General features: G+C 52.2%; 5 protein-coding genes and 1 non-coding gene across 6 annotated transcripts; 2 read left to right on the forward strand and 4 right to left on the reverse strand.

Annotated features, from left to right (window-relative positions):
- The first annotated feature begins 217 nt into the window (after window positions 1–217).
- On the forward strand, window positions 218–3,190 carry HMPREF1120_03093 (retrograde regulation protein 2). Its single transcript, XM_009157147.1, has 3 exons — window positions 218–1,546; window positions 1,666–2,202; window positions 2,404–3,190. Exons 1-3 carry the CDS (start codon window positions 1,183–1,185, stop codon window positions 3,045–3,047), a joined length of 1,545 nt encoding a protein of 514 aa, XP_009155395.1. The 5' UTR covers window positions 218–1,182; the 3' UTR covers window positions 3,048–3,190.
- Window positions 3,191–3,328: 138 nt separating this feature from the next.
- Window positions 3,329–8,478, forward strand: HMPREF1120_03094 (uncharacterized protein). The gene is made up of 2 exons (XM_009157148.1): window positions 3,329–4,423; window positions 4,605–8,478. Exons 1-2 carry the CDS (start codon window positions 4,118–4,120, stop codon window positions 5,502–5,504), a joined length of 1,206 nt encoding a protein of 401 aa, XP_009155396.1. The 5' UTR covers window positions 3,329–4,117; the 3' UTR covers window positions 5,505–8,478.
- On the reverse strand, window positions 3,340–3,455 carry HMPREF1120_09275. The gene has a single exon (XR_634394.1). It is a non-coding gene; the product is annotated as a 5S ribosomal RNA (ribosomal RNA).
- On the reverse strand, window positions 5,565–9,743 carry HMPREF1120_03095 (Mst3-like protein kinase). The gene is made up of 2 exons (XM_009157149.1): window positions 8,453–9,743; window positions 5,565–8,353 (listed from the first exon to the last, which is right to left on the reverse strand). The coding sequence occupies exons 1-2, from the start codon at window positions 8,663–8,665 to the stop codon at window positions 5,774–5,776; spliced, it is 2,793 nt and encodes a 930-aa protein (XP_009155397.1). The 5' UTR covers window positions 8,666–9,743; the 3' UTR covers window positions 5,565–5,773.
- A 1,674-nt stretch (window positions 9,744–11,417) lies between these two features.
- Window positions 11,418–13,538, reverse strand: HMPREF1120_03096 (uncharacterized protein; the record flags this gene model as incomplete). Its single annotated transcript, XM_009157150.1, has 1 exon — window positions 11,418–13,538. The coding sequence occupies one exon, from the start codon at window positions 13,536–13,538 to the stop codon at window positions 11,418–11,420; it is 2,121 nt and encodes a 706-aa protein (XP_009155398.1).
- Window positions 13,539–14,676: 1,138 nt separating this feature from the next.
- Window positions 14,677–16,118, reverse strand: HMPREF1120_03097 (mannan endo-1,6-alpha-mannosidase; the record flags this gene model as incomplete). Its single annotated transcript, XM_009157151.1, has 2 exons — window positions 14,677–14,907; window positions 14,961–16,118. The coding sequence occupies 2 exons, from the start codon at window positions 16,116–16,118 to the stop codon at window positions 14,677–14,679; spliced, it is 1,389 nt and encodes a 462-aa protein (XP_009155399.1).
- Window positions 16,119–16,418: the final 300 nt, after the last annotated feature.

Here is a 16,418-nt window from a genome sequence, read left to right on the forward strand (position 1 = left end):
TGTTAGTGTTCAGCAGTACCTAATTACACATTCTTAGGTACGGTAGAAGCTCTACTCTGTCTCGACAACATCCTGTTCCATCCGCCCTCATGCTGCCACACCTTCCAAAGCCAAGGCAACAATCTCCGCCGTTACTGTCACGCAATAATGCACGGGCTCAGATATCCCACTAGGATGTTGAGATGGCGGCTACTTCGCAACTTGTCAGGTAGGCTAAGGAGGCCGTAATATGCCCAGTGTACAGTAATATACTCGGCACATATCGACACAAGGCTTCACCCCAGCTTTACCCCGACTTTCCTCCCCACGGACTGCCGAATGTTGCTTTGTTCTCCAAACATGATCTGGGCTATTGAGACTATGTGAGAGTGATCAGCGCCTTGTTTCTGCCCAGACAACGCCGGCTATGCGCCGCTCGGGAGGCGCTTTTTCCAGCAAGCCTCTGCCGTTCCGAGAGAGCTTGTCAGCGATTTCGAGAGGCTTGTCAACTTTCGAGTAACAGAAGATCAGCGTGATAGCTTCATGGCTTGATAGCTTAATAAAGCAGGGGGTTGGTGGCTTGACCCGGCCACAGCCAACAATTGGGCGGACAGGGACACAGCATGTTGTTCTTCCCGTCTTCTACTGTCGGCATTTGATCTGGCTGTGTGACGCGCTACTGGTTGCTACTGGTTGCAATCATGATATGCCATGGCCATCAACACACACTATTTACCCCGGTCCCACGTCGCATCACTACCTGTGGTATCATCCACATCATCCCGGTCCTATACCGGTCCGACGCCGTATTCGATCAATCCACTATGCGGGGGAATCTCACATCGGTATGTTCGTTCGGTTGATCACCGTACTCAAGCAGCCATCGTTTAACGCACACCCATATTCATGGTATTGTTTGGAGACCAGCCTCGGCCGCACCACCACTAGCTCTCGCCTGATGCCCTGAGGTCTGATCTTCCAGATAAAAGGCATGCCTACGCCTGACCTGCACTAGCCGACTCTCTCTTCTTATCCTTTTCCAGGCCCTCCGTCTCTGTCGTTTCATAGCATCTCCCACCACCTTCTATCTCGTTGTCCAGTCCCTCACTCGCTGCAGATCACGACGATCTTCGCCTGCTGCGTCTCCTCTTTTCACTGCTCCTGTCGGGTGTGATACCAAGGCCTCTTTTCAAAAGGGAGAAGATGGATACCAAACAGACTGAGAAGGAGCGCACTCCTTCACCAGAAGATGCCGTCCTCTCGACATCTGACGAGAAGCCTACTGTCATGACCGCGGAGAATGTCTCTTCAGTGCATGATCCCGCTGCCCGTAACGACGTGACCAAACCTTACGACCCTAACCTTGCGCCGCGTTACAGCAAAAAGGACGAGGATGCTGTCATCAGGAAACTGGACTGGCATTTGATGCCTCTCATCTTTGTCCTGTACTCCCTGTCTGTTTTGGACCGTTCGAATCTGGGAAATGCGCGTATCTCAGGCATGGAGGACGACATTGACCTAAAGGGCAAACGGTACGATTGGCTAGGCACAACGTTTTACATTTCATGTAAGTCTCTAGCCCCATCTTCAGTCTCTCTCGCCCATCGCAACGCCCAATTTATCTTCCTCGCGGTTGTATCCAAGAGACCATGCACAAACCCACTCACACATCTGCCTTTCTACCAGACATTTTGTCGCAGTGGACGCAAATAGGTTGGAAAGCATTTCCACCTCACCGCTGGGTTGCATTTGTCGTTTTTGGCTGGGGAGTCGTGTCCACTCTACAGGCGGCTTGCTCGTCGTGGGCTGGGGTTATGGTGTGCCGAGTGTTTCTGGCCATCTTCGAAGCGGCTTACGGTCCTGGTGTGCCCTTGTACCTTTCTTTCTTCTATCCTCGGGAGAAACTGGGTCTGAGAACAGGCATTTTCCTGTCCGGAAGCGCTGCAGCAAATGCTTACGGGAGTGCTTTGGCGTACGGCATCTCCCAAGCCAAGGCGTCCATTGGACCCTGGCGAATCCTGTTCATTGTCGAAGGTGTCCCAACGTGTCTGCTTGCGATTGTGGCTTGGTATTGGTTACCTGACGATCCGTACTGCTGCAAATTCCTCACCGAGCGAGAAAAGGAGATTGCCATCGACTTGTCATTGCGCCAGCCTGGCGACCGGACGGGAAAGAAAGGACTACAATGGAAGCAAGTCTTGGGCGGGTTGATGGATTATAAATGTGAGTGTCGAACTGATGTCTCCTCTTAGCTGTGCTCAGTCATTCCCCCCTTCTGTCTGGGTACCACGATGTCGATCTCATGGGACTGTATTGCACCGGATCTTTTCAACGTTTGGGAGTTTCTGCCCAGTCCAATCCTGTTCTACTCAACACTCCCAAATTGTGTCACTTGAACCCCGACTGACATGCCTGATCGTCCAGCTTACCTCCCGGCCCTCATGTACTTCGGATGCAACGTATGCTTCGCGTCTCTTCCGCTGTTCGTACCCACAATCATCAGCGAAATGGGGGCCTTCACCACGATCCAAAGCAACGGCCTCTCGGCGCCGCCCTACGTGCTCTGTTTCCTCGCCATCTGCGGCACAGCCTTCATTTCCGACCGCGTCGGGTACCGCGGCCCATTCGTCGCAGCACCCGCCCTCGTTGCGGCCGTCGGCTATATCATTCTCGGAACGACGACGGCCGTAGGGCCACGATATTTCGGATTGTTTCTTGCCGTATTGATCTTCGTCAGTGTCGCCATGACATTGACCTGGGTTGGCAACACGCATGCCACGGACTCGAAACGGGCCGCGGGCCTCGCGATCCTCGCCACAGGCGGCCAATGCGGACCCGTGCTGGGCACCAACATCTTTCCCAAGACCGATGCCCCTTATTACCGCAAGGGCATGTGGGTTTCATGTGGTGCGTGTCTGCTCGTCGTGGTCACGGCGTGTATGCAGATGGCGATCTTGGCCCGGGAAAACCGCAAGCGAGATCGCAAGTACGGTCGTGACAGAGATACTGTCCATCTCGAAAGGCCGAATCGGTGGGGTGAAGATAGGCAGTTTCGATATATGGTGTAATAGAAAGAAGAAGGTACCTACCAGCCTATGGGTGAAGCGGGAGGGTTACGGGAAGCGTTATGGGCTTACAAGGTTCTTGTATCCGTCGGGGACCGGCCCAGTTCAAGCATTTACGTACTGTACCTGGATCATTTGACAACCTGTCTCAAGATTTTTCCCGGTGTTCAAGTCATTTCCCTTCGGCCACACCACCGACAATGCTGTCACAGGATCAGAATATGAAGGGGCAAAAAAAGGCAGGGGCGCCCCTGGGAGACAAGAAGTCAAGGAAACAAATGGCAAAAAAGCAAAAAACAATCGACAGTCAGGATTCCCAAATCGTCACCGACTTTAGTACTAACTGACCGGCATTGAGCTTAAGTACCGCTGAGCGAACGGGAAGCGCTGTATTCTCAATCCTATGGTCGATTGCGGAAGGAAATGTGCGGGAAGAATTAATGTACCCGCACTTTAGGGTCTGTGTGTTACGTCGGAAGTGGATCTTTGGGTTCCGGAAACAAACCCTACTTACAAGGGCATAATCACCGTACAACTAGTTTGCTATATTCTAGTAAGAGACTCGTTACGTGCGACGGTTTTTTGAGCAGGCTCGAGGGAGATGAACTTTTGTCTACAACGTTGTCCCAGCCTACGAGTATAGATCAATACTCAGGCGTTTCCGCCCCGAGCTGGGCAAGACGTACGTTGTAAGGCTTAGCCCGATACCGGCACTCGGCCGGATAATCTGTTCTTCCGGAATGGAGCCATCGCAACTTGAATGGGACCACCATCAGATCAACATCAACCTCAATGACCCCCCTGTCAGGATACTTGAACTGCCGCTTCACAGCTCGAGACACGGCTGTTGCAATCTACTCGCGGCACGAAGGCACTAATAAGTTATCTACCGTTGTCACGAACTCTTCTCCCGTGGACGAACGGGGACTCCGTTGCGGCGGCTTTGCTGAGCGACAAGGCTACAAACTCGAGACACCCAGCCGCCGATCTGACCGAGATATATATACAGTACACCGCATCAGTCAGAGGAAGCCCGATCCTTCTTCACGTGCAGTGATCTTTGGGTCATCAAAATGGAGACTGTTCTACACATATACCATCCGAAACGCCAGCTACTTCTCCTCGAGTATGCCAACAGAAGTTCTTCATCGGCAACCAATGCCAATGTCCAATCTCAACCCCTCGCACAAAGTACAAGTACTCCTACCAATGTCCTCCTCTTCGTGGGCGGAATGTACGACGTCTTCCGGTCACCCTCGTACATTGAAGATCTAGCCGCCTTGTTCCCGCGAGACATTCCCGGCCAGAAATGGCGTGTGATGCACGTCCAGCTCTCTTCGTCAGGGAAGTGTTTTGGACTATATGATTTAGATCGAGATGTGAGTTGCAATATCTACAGATCTAGTCGCCACACCTTTAACGCCCTCATCCTCATTGTTGTCTTCCTCCTCTGGTCTTTGTCGTCATTATCATCATCTCCTCTGAACATCCTCTTTTCTCTGTTCAATTCATCCAAACCCTCCAAACTCATCTCCAGCCCCTCTTCTAACTGTTTTTCAGGTCGACGAAATCAGCACAGCCATAACCTTCATCCGCTCCCAAATCACACACTCTTCGACATCCCCCATTGTCCTCATGGGCCACAGCACCGGGTGCCAGGACCTACTACACTACCTAGTATCCCCCATCAAGACCAGCAATGGTGACCGACCCACCATCTCCGGAGCCATTTTCCAAGCCCCCGTCTCCGACCGTGAAGCCTTGTTGCTCGACATGTCCACCGACCCAGCAACCCGCCAATCCTACGAAACATGTCTGGCCATCGCAGAATCCACCCCTCCGGAGCACCACAAAACAACCATTCTGCCCCTCCATTTCAGCAGGCAATGCATGGGTCCGGCACCACTAACTGTCTCGCGGTTCCTGAGTCTCGCGTCTCCAGGGTCGCCTGTCAATCCGGGGATGGACGACTACTTTTCCAGCGACCTTTCTGACAGACGGTTATTGGATACGTTTGGCAGAATTGGTCAGGCGAAGCATTTACACGGCACCAGCACCAGCACTGACAACAAAAGAGGTGTCCTTTTCCTTCCCTCTGGTAGTGACGAACACGTCCCCCCAAGTATCGATAAATCTCTTCTTCTGGCTCGGTGGAAACGCGCCATTGAAACCGGTTCTGATGGTCAACTGGCTTCGCTCTCGCCGCATTCCCAGATTGTGAAAAACGCGTTACATGACATTTCGGGCGAGTCAATCGACGCCCGTACGGCCAGGTTGATTGATATGCGGGGGTCGGTGCTAAGGTATCTGCACGATGTGGTGGGCGATGTTGGGTATGGTGGTCATGACGAGCACAGTCCGTGGGCAATCTACGAACGTGATCGCTCGGCTATTGAAGCCGAGCGTGCTGGTGCTGGTGGCACTGGCAGCGGTGGTTCAGGTAGTGGTGTGAGGTTATAAGAGGCTTTGCGTGAGAAGCGGATGCAGATGCCTCCTCAAGAATATGTCACATATCGAGTATTTGGGCATGAATTCGCATCGCAATGAAAATATACCTACTGACCTCGGCAAGGTAGGATTCAAGTTCAATTTCAAAGTTCAAGTTACCTTATACAAGACATACGGGCACCCGCTTCCAATACTCCAAACACCAAACACTCTTCCAATTTCTCTCTTTCTCCAAACGAACACTCTGATGTCAACTTCAGTTTCACAGTACAAAATTTTTTTTATACAGCAGGCCACCTCATCCTCAGCCCATCGCACCACCGCTCAAACAACACATCGGCCAATTGTCGCGTGTGTTCGAGTCCACCACTAAGACCAGAACCACCACCACCACCACTGGCGCTGTTCCCACTACCTCCAACAAGACTTTTCATAATCATGTCGATATCCTTATCCTTGTCTTCATCAGACTGTGGAATTCTTTCCACATGTCCCATTTTGTCAGACACAGCACCGCTGGGTTTCCTGCCATCATTCGCATTCGAACGGCCTAGTCTCGCAGTATTCCCAGTACCAGCCCGTGGACTCCCGACATTGGGCAGCGCATGAAAATTCGAATTCGAATGAGGGTGGGAACTCTTTTTCAACGGACTGCCGCCGCCTACTATTATCTGACCACCACTAGAGTTTCGAGAGTTGTTCCCACTACTACCAGGAGAAAGGTGGGCGTGGGCGTGGGCACTTTGGCGGCGCCGATGGGATTTGAGATGGGGATTGTTTTGCGCGAGGACGAGTTTCGCTGCTGATTGTGGTAATGCCGGGGATGCGGGAGCGGGTGATTGTACTCGCTTAGGCGTGATGGGCGCTGATGATGTTGTCGTCGATATCGATGTTGATGTCATCGTTGAACCACCAGACACAGAAGTACTAGTCGTAGTAGTTGTCTCACTCTCCGTCTGGTCCTGTGTCTGTGTATGCGGGTGCCCGACTTCAACGTCTGCCGTTGTCGTTGTCTCTGACTCTGTTTTAATCACAGGTGAAGAACGGCTCTGGCTCTTCGAACCCGCCTCCACCATCATGGCTTTCGACAGGACGGAATCCAATTTAACCTTCTCGACAATGGCCCGCATGACATGAAACAAACCATCTGGATCGACGGCCTCGAGGTCCGAAAAGGCCTCGGCCAACCGCGCCACCGCTTCGCGCTTGACATGGTCGGCGGTATCGTCGAGAACATCTTGACATGAGATGCCGACGGCTTGAGCGTACAGTCTTTTTCCTAGACTGGATTCCTTTGACTCACTATTTGTTTCTGCTGAAGTTGAGAATGAGGTCGATCTCGACGATTGATCTTTTGCCGCCGCTTTCGGACCCCGGTCTTTCGAGTCCTGGTCGGCTGAATTTGTCCTGGACTTCGACTCTAACATATCCTCACCGGAAAACGACGAAAACACACCCAATCCAATCTTGGGAGCTGCTTTCGAAGGAGTCCTAACCACACTAGAGTTGGGATCCGGATCCGAGTCTGACTCAATACAAGGAGCTTGATTTTCACCACCACTGGCATCATTTTCACCATCACACTCGGCAGTCACTTTGACCGCGTTCAAATTGGTCGATACTCTTCGGAACTGCCGTACCGTGCTGGGACTGTTGCCGAACGACATGTTAACGCCAAGTGGCTGTCGAGCCTGGGCGGCGCTGGATAATCTTGATGTTCTGCGCGCTGTCCTTCTCGCCACACTGGCTGTTGGGGATGTTACGGTGTCTTCTGCGCCGGCATCTCCATTGCTTGCGGATTGGTGCTGCCGTGACTCTGAGATTCTGCGCATTGTGCTCGGTTTCCTCGCAGGGCTTTCGTTGTTGTTGGCATCGCGATTGGGCGGCAGCTGATAGTCACGGTCCCCATCTTCCATCATTCGAGTGCTTTGACCACCGTTGGTGTCCGCCGACACTTTCCTCCGTCTCTGCGTTGCCTGACTATGGCTCGGTTTCCTCGACTTCGAAATGGTAGGCACCGCCTTGATAGTCTCAAAGACCCAGTCATCGTCGTCGGTTTGCGAGTTGTTGCAAGACAAACTCTTGAGTGTCTCGGCATAGTATTTCAGATGACGATCTCCACCTTTTCTTGCTTCCCAATCCTGTTTCCGTACAATCAACTCCTGCAGGCCCTCGACCTTGCCGGCGGACCGAATGAAGCGATGTTTGAGGAGATCTTTTGCAGAACTTCTCTTCTCCACGTCCTTGGTGAGACAACAGGACACAAAGTCCTTGAAGTCGCGGGACCATTTCCCGCCCTCGAGTCTGGGAGCAGGCTGTTTCGGGATCAAAAATAAAACTTTCATCGGGTGTACATTGGCATGTGGCGGCTCTCCGTTGGCCAATTCCATGGCGGTGATTCCCAAACTCCAGATGTCGGCTTTGGCGTCGTGGCCTTCCTGCTGGATCACCTCGGGGGCCATCCAGAAGGGCGTGCCGACAAAGGTGTTTCTCACGCTTTTCAGGCCGACCAGCTGGGCGGCGACGCCAAAGTCGGCCAGTTTGACCCGTCCGTCCATCCCCAACAAAACGTTGGCGGCTTTGATGTCCCTGTGGAGCTTGCCCTCGCCGTGCAGGTAGGCCAGACCTAACAGTAGTTCTCGGCAGATGATGGCGATGTGTGTTTCGGCCAGTGAGTGCGGAGGAGGCTTGAGCAGGTCCGCGCACGATCCGCCGCCGAGGTATTCCATCACGATCCAGAGCGTGTGCCGTCGGAGGAAGGCAAGGCGGTATTTGGTCACGTAGGGACTGGAGCAGGATGATAGTACTGAGAGTTCGGATAGGATGTCTGACAGATCTTCTTCGGATGATTCGAGATCCACCTAAACAGAAAAGAAGGTGTTAGTAATTGGCATAGGGATTGCAACGGTTCTGTGCTGGAGGTGTGGGTGTTTCTTATTCCCGTTGACAGCAATACGTACATGTTTGATAGCCACGATTTCCCCCGTCTCCTTTTCAATGGCTTTGTATACCACGCCGAACGAGCCACTACCTAGTTCTTCGAGCATTTGGTATTTGGCCGCCAACGTCTCGCCATCGGCTTGATCGTCTTGGATCTCAAAGGGCGATGTGTGTGCCATTGGGCGGCGGTCTTGTGGAGCGTCGGAATATTGTGAAACCATGGTGATGGCCATCGCAGGAAAAGAGTATGATCGCGAAGTGAAGTGGCCGATCGGATCGCCGCCGGTTTGTTCACACAGACCCTAACTGTCAGAGTGCGTATGCCGTGACGTTGCCAGTGCGGCAAGTGTCCAAACTGCGCTCTCTGCGCTCGCTCTTCCAGCTACTTGACCGGCTCGTTTGTCGAGATATAGGTACTCGGTGCTTGCTGCCCTGTCGAGGTCTTGCGTGCGGCAATTCCGTCAATATGTGTCTCAGACCGTATCCTCTCGTTTATTCGATAAATCCGTGGCCCCTGGTATACAAACTCCTGATCTTGAATGATGTATGACTTATTGCCAGCTTTCTCGCTCTCGAGAGCCAACTGCGCTCGTATTCAGAATTTCGATCGAAGAACTCGACGTCGCAGTAAATCAACGCTTGGGTACCGGTCGATACAGATAGTTGCTTGCTCAGGCTCTCGCTCTTGGAAACGTTTGGTAATAGTGATACACAAAGCAACGGATAACGTATCGTAGCGCGGGACCGATGGTGGTCGAAACAAAGAATGATACAGTATTTGCTGCTGAAGTCAAACCCAGAAGCCAGCAGCAGAGCGGTAGAGAAACTGAGCTGAGCTACCCTCTGGGCAAAAATGTTTGTCTGTAAGAAGAAAGAAACAGCTTAAGGTATAGCTGGCGGTAAAGGTAGGTAGGTAGTAATGCAGTAGTAGTGGATGAAGTGAAGGTTAAGGTTGTCGGGATAGGATAGGAGAAACCACCGACTGGCTCCGGTCCAGGTCCGCCTTTTTCGTGGAATTGCGGACGACGACGACGTGGAAGTTAAACAAATGAATAGTAGTAGTAGCCCGGCATTGCCGTGTAAGTACGTGGTACTAGACTAGCAGCGGTCGCCCACAGGGGTTAAACCTGACCCGGTCGACGGATTGAACTGAAATTGGAAGCGAAACGAAACCAGCTCTGCCGGCGATGGGATAAAGGTGAAACCTGAACTTGAACTCCAGAATCGAGGAGTGGAAGTGGTTGCATACAACTGACAGTACAAGAATGCCTAATTACTCGCTCGCTGGTGGTGGAGAGGGCGCAGTTCGAGAACTATGCTGTCAACTTGAGGCTGCAGGTCAGTGCGTCTGTGTACAGTATCTACAACTACAACTACGTAGCTACTCAGAGCATTGACAGTGATGAGCCGTCAGTGCAGTGCGTAGGAGTTGAGGTGGGAGTTGGGATGGTGTGTGTACTGTGTACCTTGTCGCAATCCAGATATTTGTTTACCTTAGCAACCAGCTGCAACTAAACTGAAAACAGGCAAGCGTAGAAGCCGGGACCCACCTCACATGATGCCGGTCACTGCGTGGTTCTCCACAGTGACGGCAGCGAGCCGAGAGACTAGACCCGACAAGAATTAGTCGCGGGGCACTAACGCAGGGGCCGACAACCTTGCAGCCGATCCGAGATGGAAGAAGAGCATAGTACACCACAACATTGTACTGGCAGTTGTAGAGAACTCTTGGGCTTCTCGTGGTTGGAATATGGCTCGAACTGCTCCATCCTGTCTACGTAACTAGTTCTCGAACTGCGCCCTCTCCACCACCAGCGAACCACGGACACAAGTTTGACTGATTGATCGTGAGAGGCATCTATCAGTAGTACTGTACGGTAGATACTACCTTAACTCCTTGTACCACACTCGTCCGCAGCCCGGTGCATCTGCTTGCCTCAAACACAAAAGCAAGTTAAGTTCTAATCCTGGAGCTTCCAACTGTGACTCCGAGTCCCGCATCCTCGGAACCGGGTCGTCGCGCTACGGGAAGCGTCGGCACTACAGTTCAAGTTCCCGGTAACCCCTGATCGTCCATCTCACTACTACGTACTACTCAGGCTGTACAATGCTACTGCCTAGTAGTAATCCACGGATTGTGCATCTTCATTCCAGGGGTTCTTCATCTGATTTCATTGTTGACGATTTTCCTAATCCCGCAAGGCGTCGTTCAAGGGTAGTGTTGCCGGGGAGTACTGGTACCTGGTAGAAATAAACGAAATACATAGCACAGCACAGCAGAAGACAGAGAAGACAGACAGACAGTGACTGTCGATAGTGAGTAGAACCTGGGTGCAGCTGAGAGTCTGAGTGTCACACTCATTTTATATTCTTTGGCACTGGTTGATAGAAGAGACCTGCATGTTGTTTGTTTCCATGCTGGTCCGAGGGTCACACTCGTTTCGCTGTCTCAGCCAGGTTCGGTCACGCGAACTGGCTTGCACAGTATGTATCGAACCGCACTCGGTGTCTCAATTGTACTTTCGATTTGACATCAACTACAAAGGGCTAGGTAAAGTACAGTAAGACCAGTGTTGGTCCAGTAGGTCCGTGACGCTTTATTATGACGCAAAGTGTAGACAGATGGCACACAGATGACAGATTTGATGGGCGTACAGCTGCAGTAGTCCACATATAGGATAAGATACCAACAGTCTAGATAAGAGCCTGAACTTCGGCCGCAGAGAAGATAATTTCATCAACGATCCAGAAAGATATAAACATTCGCATAGGACCTAAATATCAGATACCTCATATCAGTGTCGAGCGAGACTCAGATCTCAAATATCAAGTGTAAAGTACTGCATTAGATATTTGATGTTAGATATCATCAAGAACAATCATGATCATGATCATTGTCTTCATCACTCCTCCTCACGCCTCACGCAACCCATTATCCCGCCTTCTAGGGGACTATCCAATGCCACCGACACAGCAGCTCTCCCATTACCCATCCCACTCCTTCATCAGATCGCTCACCGTCCTGGTCAACTTCAAGCCCTGCTGATCACTCGTCGCAAGTTTCTCGGGTTTCGCAATTTCCGGCCACGGGAGAAGTTGGCCTGTAGAGCTTGGAGAAGCTGCAGCTGCAAGACTATTATTACCGCCATTGCCTGGATCAGTAGTAGCAATGAGAGTGTCCGAGTCAGCCGAACGTCCTGTCAGTACTGGTGCTACTGCGTCCGTCACCCGAGTACTGACGGGAGAATCCCAGGCGTCCCAAGGCGTATCATCCTCGTCGTCACGGTTGATTCCCGTTTCGTTGTCGTCGTCATTAAGATCCGGTATCAAACTCGGTGGAGTTGACGAATCTGTACTTGTAACACTCTTCTGCTGAGCGTGTCTTTGCGTCGTGGTTCGGTCTGATTTCCTCGGATAGCCTTGCGTTTGACCCTGAGTCGGCGTTTGATCCGGCCTTTTCAATCGTGACTGCACCTGTTGTTTATGCGGAGTATCCAAGCCGAATTCGCGCCAAAAGGACGAAACCGGTTCTTTAGATTTCGACTCTGGAGCCGATTGTCCATCTCGGTCTCTGCTTCTCTCTGGACCATGATTTCGATTTCGCTGCGTCCTTGTAGCAGAGGTAGCCGTAGCCGTAGAGTTAGACGTAGAAGAACCCCTTTTCTTCTGCCCAGTCTCCACATTCCCATTCTCCCGCCTCATCGACCTCTTTTGTCCCGGCTGCTGCTGCTGCTGCGGCTTGTTGGTAGCCGGTCCATTAATCCCCTCCTCCCCCACAGTGGCCTGCCTGATATCTTCCCAGAACGTCCACAGCCCCTCACGCACACCCTCATAGACCTGTTTCCCTTGCTTGACCAAAAGGTCCGCTGCAACGGGTGGCAACGAGCGCCGATGCGCCGTAGCCAGCTCTTTATACGTCTTGCCAAACCCGAGCTGCTGGAGCGAGTCGGCGCCAGAAATCAAGCCGTCCAAAGTCGTAGTCATAGTCATTCGGGTTAAAGACAGAGACGACCGGGAAGAAGAGTCATCGGAGACACGGCGACCGTCGGTGTCAGCCCTGACTGTACCATCTGTTGGCACTCCCGGGTCACCGATCATAGCATCTGACGACTTTGCCGACATTGTTCCGGTCCCATCCTCCTGGCCTTGTTGTTGCTGTCTATACTTTGCCGACGTGGGACTCAGTAGGCTCAATGTCCTAGTATGTCGTCCACCTTGAAACACGCGGGGTTTCTTCGTCGACGTCCTCCTGCCCAATTGTTCGGTAGCAGCACCAGCACCATTGACATGACCGTTATTATTATCATTATACTCCTCCCCATCGTCATTAGTATAATTGTCGTTCACACCTGTTGCCGCTGTGTTGCCATTCATCCTCACGCTCCTCTCCACCAAAGCCCGCCGTCGTCTTCTCTCCTCTTCGTCATCATCAAAAGCACCACCACCACCGCTAGTAGAAGTCGGAGACCTCGAACTCACCACATCGTCCAACGGCAATGCCTCCAGCTTCTTGACATGTTTGACCTCCTCTCTCTTCTTATTAGCTTCATACGAGGCCCATTGTTTTTTCAGGCCCAGCAAGTCCGCCTCGGCCTTTTGCAGTTCCTCTCGCAACTCGAGAACGCGACGTTCCTGCGCTGCAAGAAGAGTGAGGAAGTCGGCGCTGGTTCTGGTTCTTGCTCCCGCTCCGGAAGTCTTATTCCTCCTCATCCAGGAACTATCTGATCCTGATCCTGTTCCTATTGACCTTTCGTCGGCGGCAAAACTTGAACTGCTCGTTGAGACTCGAATAGGAGACGCAGAAGCGTGCGAGGATCGGGCGGGTGAATCGAGAAGAATAGGACCCTGGTATGACCACCGGGTTCGAGGACTAGGTGATTGCGACTGGGACAGCGACTGTGACGGAGACTGCGAGACAGAGGCAGACATTTGCAGCTGCGGTGGTACCAGGATCGGAAGCGGGAGGTTCAACGAGAGACCTTTGGCGTGTTTTCTTCCCCCCGAACCAGTGCCAGTGCCAGTAGTGGTACTGGTCCCAAGGTCCGAGTCACTGTTGTTGTTGGCGCCGCGGGCCACCACGGTCGGCGTAGGACTCGTGGCATCCATCTTTGGTCGCAAAGAGTCGAGTGCCCGCGTTTCGTTTCTTGCTGTATCTTATCTATATCATTTGGCGTCACCACCCACTTGGAGCGCAGTCGCAACTGTCAGACCGTTTGATGACAGATTGTGGCGTGGCGTCAATGATATGGGCGTGGAGTAATAAGTAGGAGTTGCAAGTCGTTGCGTTGCGGATGCGCACGTCGCGGTCGGACCTCCTTCTGGAGAACAGTCACGGTGGATGCCGACGTAACCAACGTCTCGGAGGATTGATTTTTATTATTAGGACTCGATTCTGTCAGTTTAGATACCAGTAAAAAGGCAGACGCTAAGGAGTGTTTGACTGTCGTCTCGTCTGCTCCAGCCGATGGATCCCGTGGAGTCGGGGGTTTGACACTTGACTTGCAGTAAGTGACTTGAAATGTGGATGATATTGATAGGGGGCCCCCAGTGGGACTGATGACGAGCCGACAACAAAAGAGACTGTACGTTGTGCAGCACAGTTGAATCCAGAGCCCCAGACTAGAGAATGACTGACTACAACCGTCCACCACCGAAGAATGAATGAGAGGTTTGGAAGAAATGTTAATGTTGACAGGAGCCGCTGTTGGTTGAGCCCTGCATTGTACTGTACCACCAAGACTCGAGCTAGCACCGTATTTTGATTGTCTGCAAATTAAAACAAATGAAACATACCTAGGTACGAAACTGTACCTTGACAAGCATCTCCCTTGTTCACTTAACTTCTACCCCTGGCAATTCAGTTGTATCCCTGCGCTGACATCCTCTACATAGCACTGTTTTGTACAGGTTGAAGATTCATCACTGGCATCATTACTCGAGAGATCAAGGCAAAGGCAAATTGTAGCAGCTGTGCTCTGTAGCCACATCTCTAAATTTAATTCTACAGCTCGAAACGCTGCCCAAGCCCTGTCGCAGTACCGGTACGAACGCTGATACAAGAATCCCAATCATGTCATCCATCCTTCCGCCCATTCGTTCAAGATCATGTTCGTTTGCGCCATCCATGTTGGTCTTCTTTGAGTGACTGGCAGCACAAAGCCAAAGCCAATCTCTCTCTAGATGGGAAGACGTTGCCACCCTCTCCAATGATCTAAGATTATAACGAGCTTCCTTGCGTTTTACTTCACACAATGATCCAGATAGCGCCTCCGATGACGACAAAAATGACTGCTACCGTGAGAACGCCGGCACCGGCCTTATCTTTGGTGGTAATGGGAGAGTGTGTGATGACAGGTGAGGCATCCGTGTCGGTTCCAGCATTGGGATCACTCTTGGACGTGCCGCCAGTGTCGACCGATTTGGGAGCAATTCCTGAATTGATCTGCGTGGCACCAATAACCGAGAGGGCTTGCATCTGAGAACCAATGTCAGTACGACATCCGACATAAGCAAAAAACAAAACCTTACCTGTTGTCCCACACCGGTAGTTGAATCCCAAGTAGAATACCATCTTCGACCACACATGCGGCCATTGTCGCCTCCGGTACACTGTTGAGCGGCTCCTGCGGCACTGGCTTGAAGTTTCGCCATGATCTGGTCCGCGGTGCTGGGGACCATCAGAGTCGTCACGGCCATCCACCGAGACAGATAGGCCTTGAAGCTGCTCTGATCATTGTTACAGTTGTTGGACGGCTCGCATTGAAACTCGCTCATGATATTCCCACCATATTCGCTCGGGAAGAACAGTTTAAAGGCTCCCTCCAATATCTGGTTGACTCGAGTTCCCCAGGGCTCGGCGCCGTTGGTGAAATTGTACATGTACGCCGCGCCCATCAACATGGTGCCGTAGTTGTACGTCCAGAGAAAGTGAGCCACATCCGAGCAGTTGTTGTCCGAGTTGGTATTGTCCCAGATATACAGGGTACCATCTTGGAATTGAAACAGCGGGGTGCCTGCCATCCAATCCCACATTTTGTTGGCCCAGTCAGCGTAGGTCTGGTTCCCGGTGTATCGAGCCAATCGCGCAGCAAGTTGGAAATTCCCGCCATTAGAGATCGTGTTCTTCAGGTTGTAGCCGGCGTTGAACGAATAGACCTGCCACCGCATGCCGCCACCACATGTCGCAGCATCCCAGAGGTCGGCCTGGAAGTTGAAGACGGCTTGCGCAAGTGCAATCCAAGAGGGTACATCCCCGCCAGGCTCGGGAAAGTTGGCTTCGGCCGCATCGAGGGCGGAGAAGGCCCAAAAGGCTTGATCATCCACACCCATGTTTTTGCTCTGGTTGGGAGGGTTGTAGTTCTTGTCCGGACCGATCTGGAACGCAAGAGCTTGCTCAACTACCGGGTTGTAACTGTCGTCTCCCGTATATTGCCAATAGTTGACCAACGAACCGAACATAGCCCCGGCTTCCCACCAGTAGTAACATGTTGATGAGGAACAAGGACCGGGCAATAACCCTGGAGTCTGACCAGTCTTGTTGCCCGAGTAGAGGGTCATCATGTCATAAGCGATTGTAGATAGGGCGGACTTGACTGAGTCCTGGCTGTTGAGATCGAGGGAGATGGCATTGACGAGAGAAAGCAAACCGACCAGCGGCGCTGCAAAGGAGGTTATTCGTGACTTCATTGTGGCAGTGTCGGTGTTCACATAGGTAGCTGACCGATGCCGAGAGTGGTCTATGGTCGAGAAGGGCGATACGACTCTCGGACTGATGCGTCAATCAATGCGACGGTCGACGCTTGAGCCTTGAGCGAAGGGCGCGTGGTCGGAAGGGCGGTCGAAGCGAGCGACAAGGTGAGGGTGAGCAGTTGTCTTGACTTCCCGGTAGGTTGTTAATCGACAGCAATAGATACGACGAGGGTGTGAAGTCGATCGTGGATGAAGAGAGCGTCTACTGCGCCGGAGAGCAGCGCAGGAGGGATCGGT

Source organism: Exophiala dermatitidis (genome assembly GCF_000230625.1).
Source record: "Exophiala dermatitidis NIH/UT8656 unplaced genomic scaffold supercont1.3, whole genome shotgun sequence".
Classification (NCBI taxonomy): domain Eukaryota; kingdom Fungi; phylum Ascomycota; class Eurotiomycetes; order Chaetothyriales; family Herpotrichiellaceae; genus Exophiala; species Exophiala dermatitidis.

Excerpts from the sequence above, each read along its gene's own strand:
- HMPREF1120_03093 (XM_009157147.1), top strand. The coding sequence starts at position 1,183 with ATGGATACCAAACAGACTGAGAAGGAGCGCACTCCTTCACCAGAAGAT. Across the intron at positions 1,547-1,665 it reads CACAACGTTTTACATTTCAT|ACATTTTGTCGCAGTGGACG; the intron begins GTAAGTCTCTAG and ends CCTTTCTACCAG. Across the intron at positions 2,203-2,403 it reads CGGGTTGATGGATTATAAAT|CTTACCTCCCGGCCCTCATG; the intron begins GTGAGTGTCGAA and ends CTGATCGTCCAG.
- HMPREF1120_03095 (XM_009157149.1), bottom strand. The coding sequence starts at position 8,665 with ATGGCCATCACCATGGTTTCACAATATTCCGACGCTCCACAAGACCGC. Across the intron at positions 8,354-8,452 it reads AAATCGTGGCTATCAAACAT|GTGGATCTCGAATCATCCGA; the intron begins GTACGTATTGCT and ends TTTTCTGTTTAG.
- HMPREF1120_03094 (XM_009157148.1), top strand. The coding sequence starts at position 4,118 with ATGGAGACTGTTCTACACATATACCATCCGAAACGCCAGCTACTTCTC. Across the intron at positions 4,424-4,604 it reads TATATGATTTAGATCGAGAT|GTCGACGAAATCAGCACAGC; the intron begins GTGAGTTGCAAT and ends ACTGTTTTTCAG.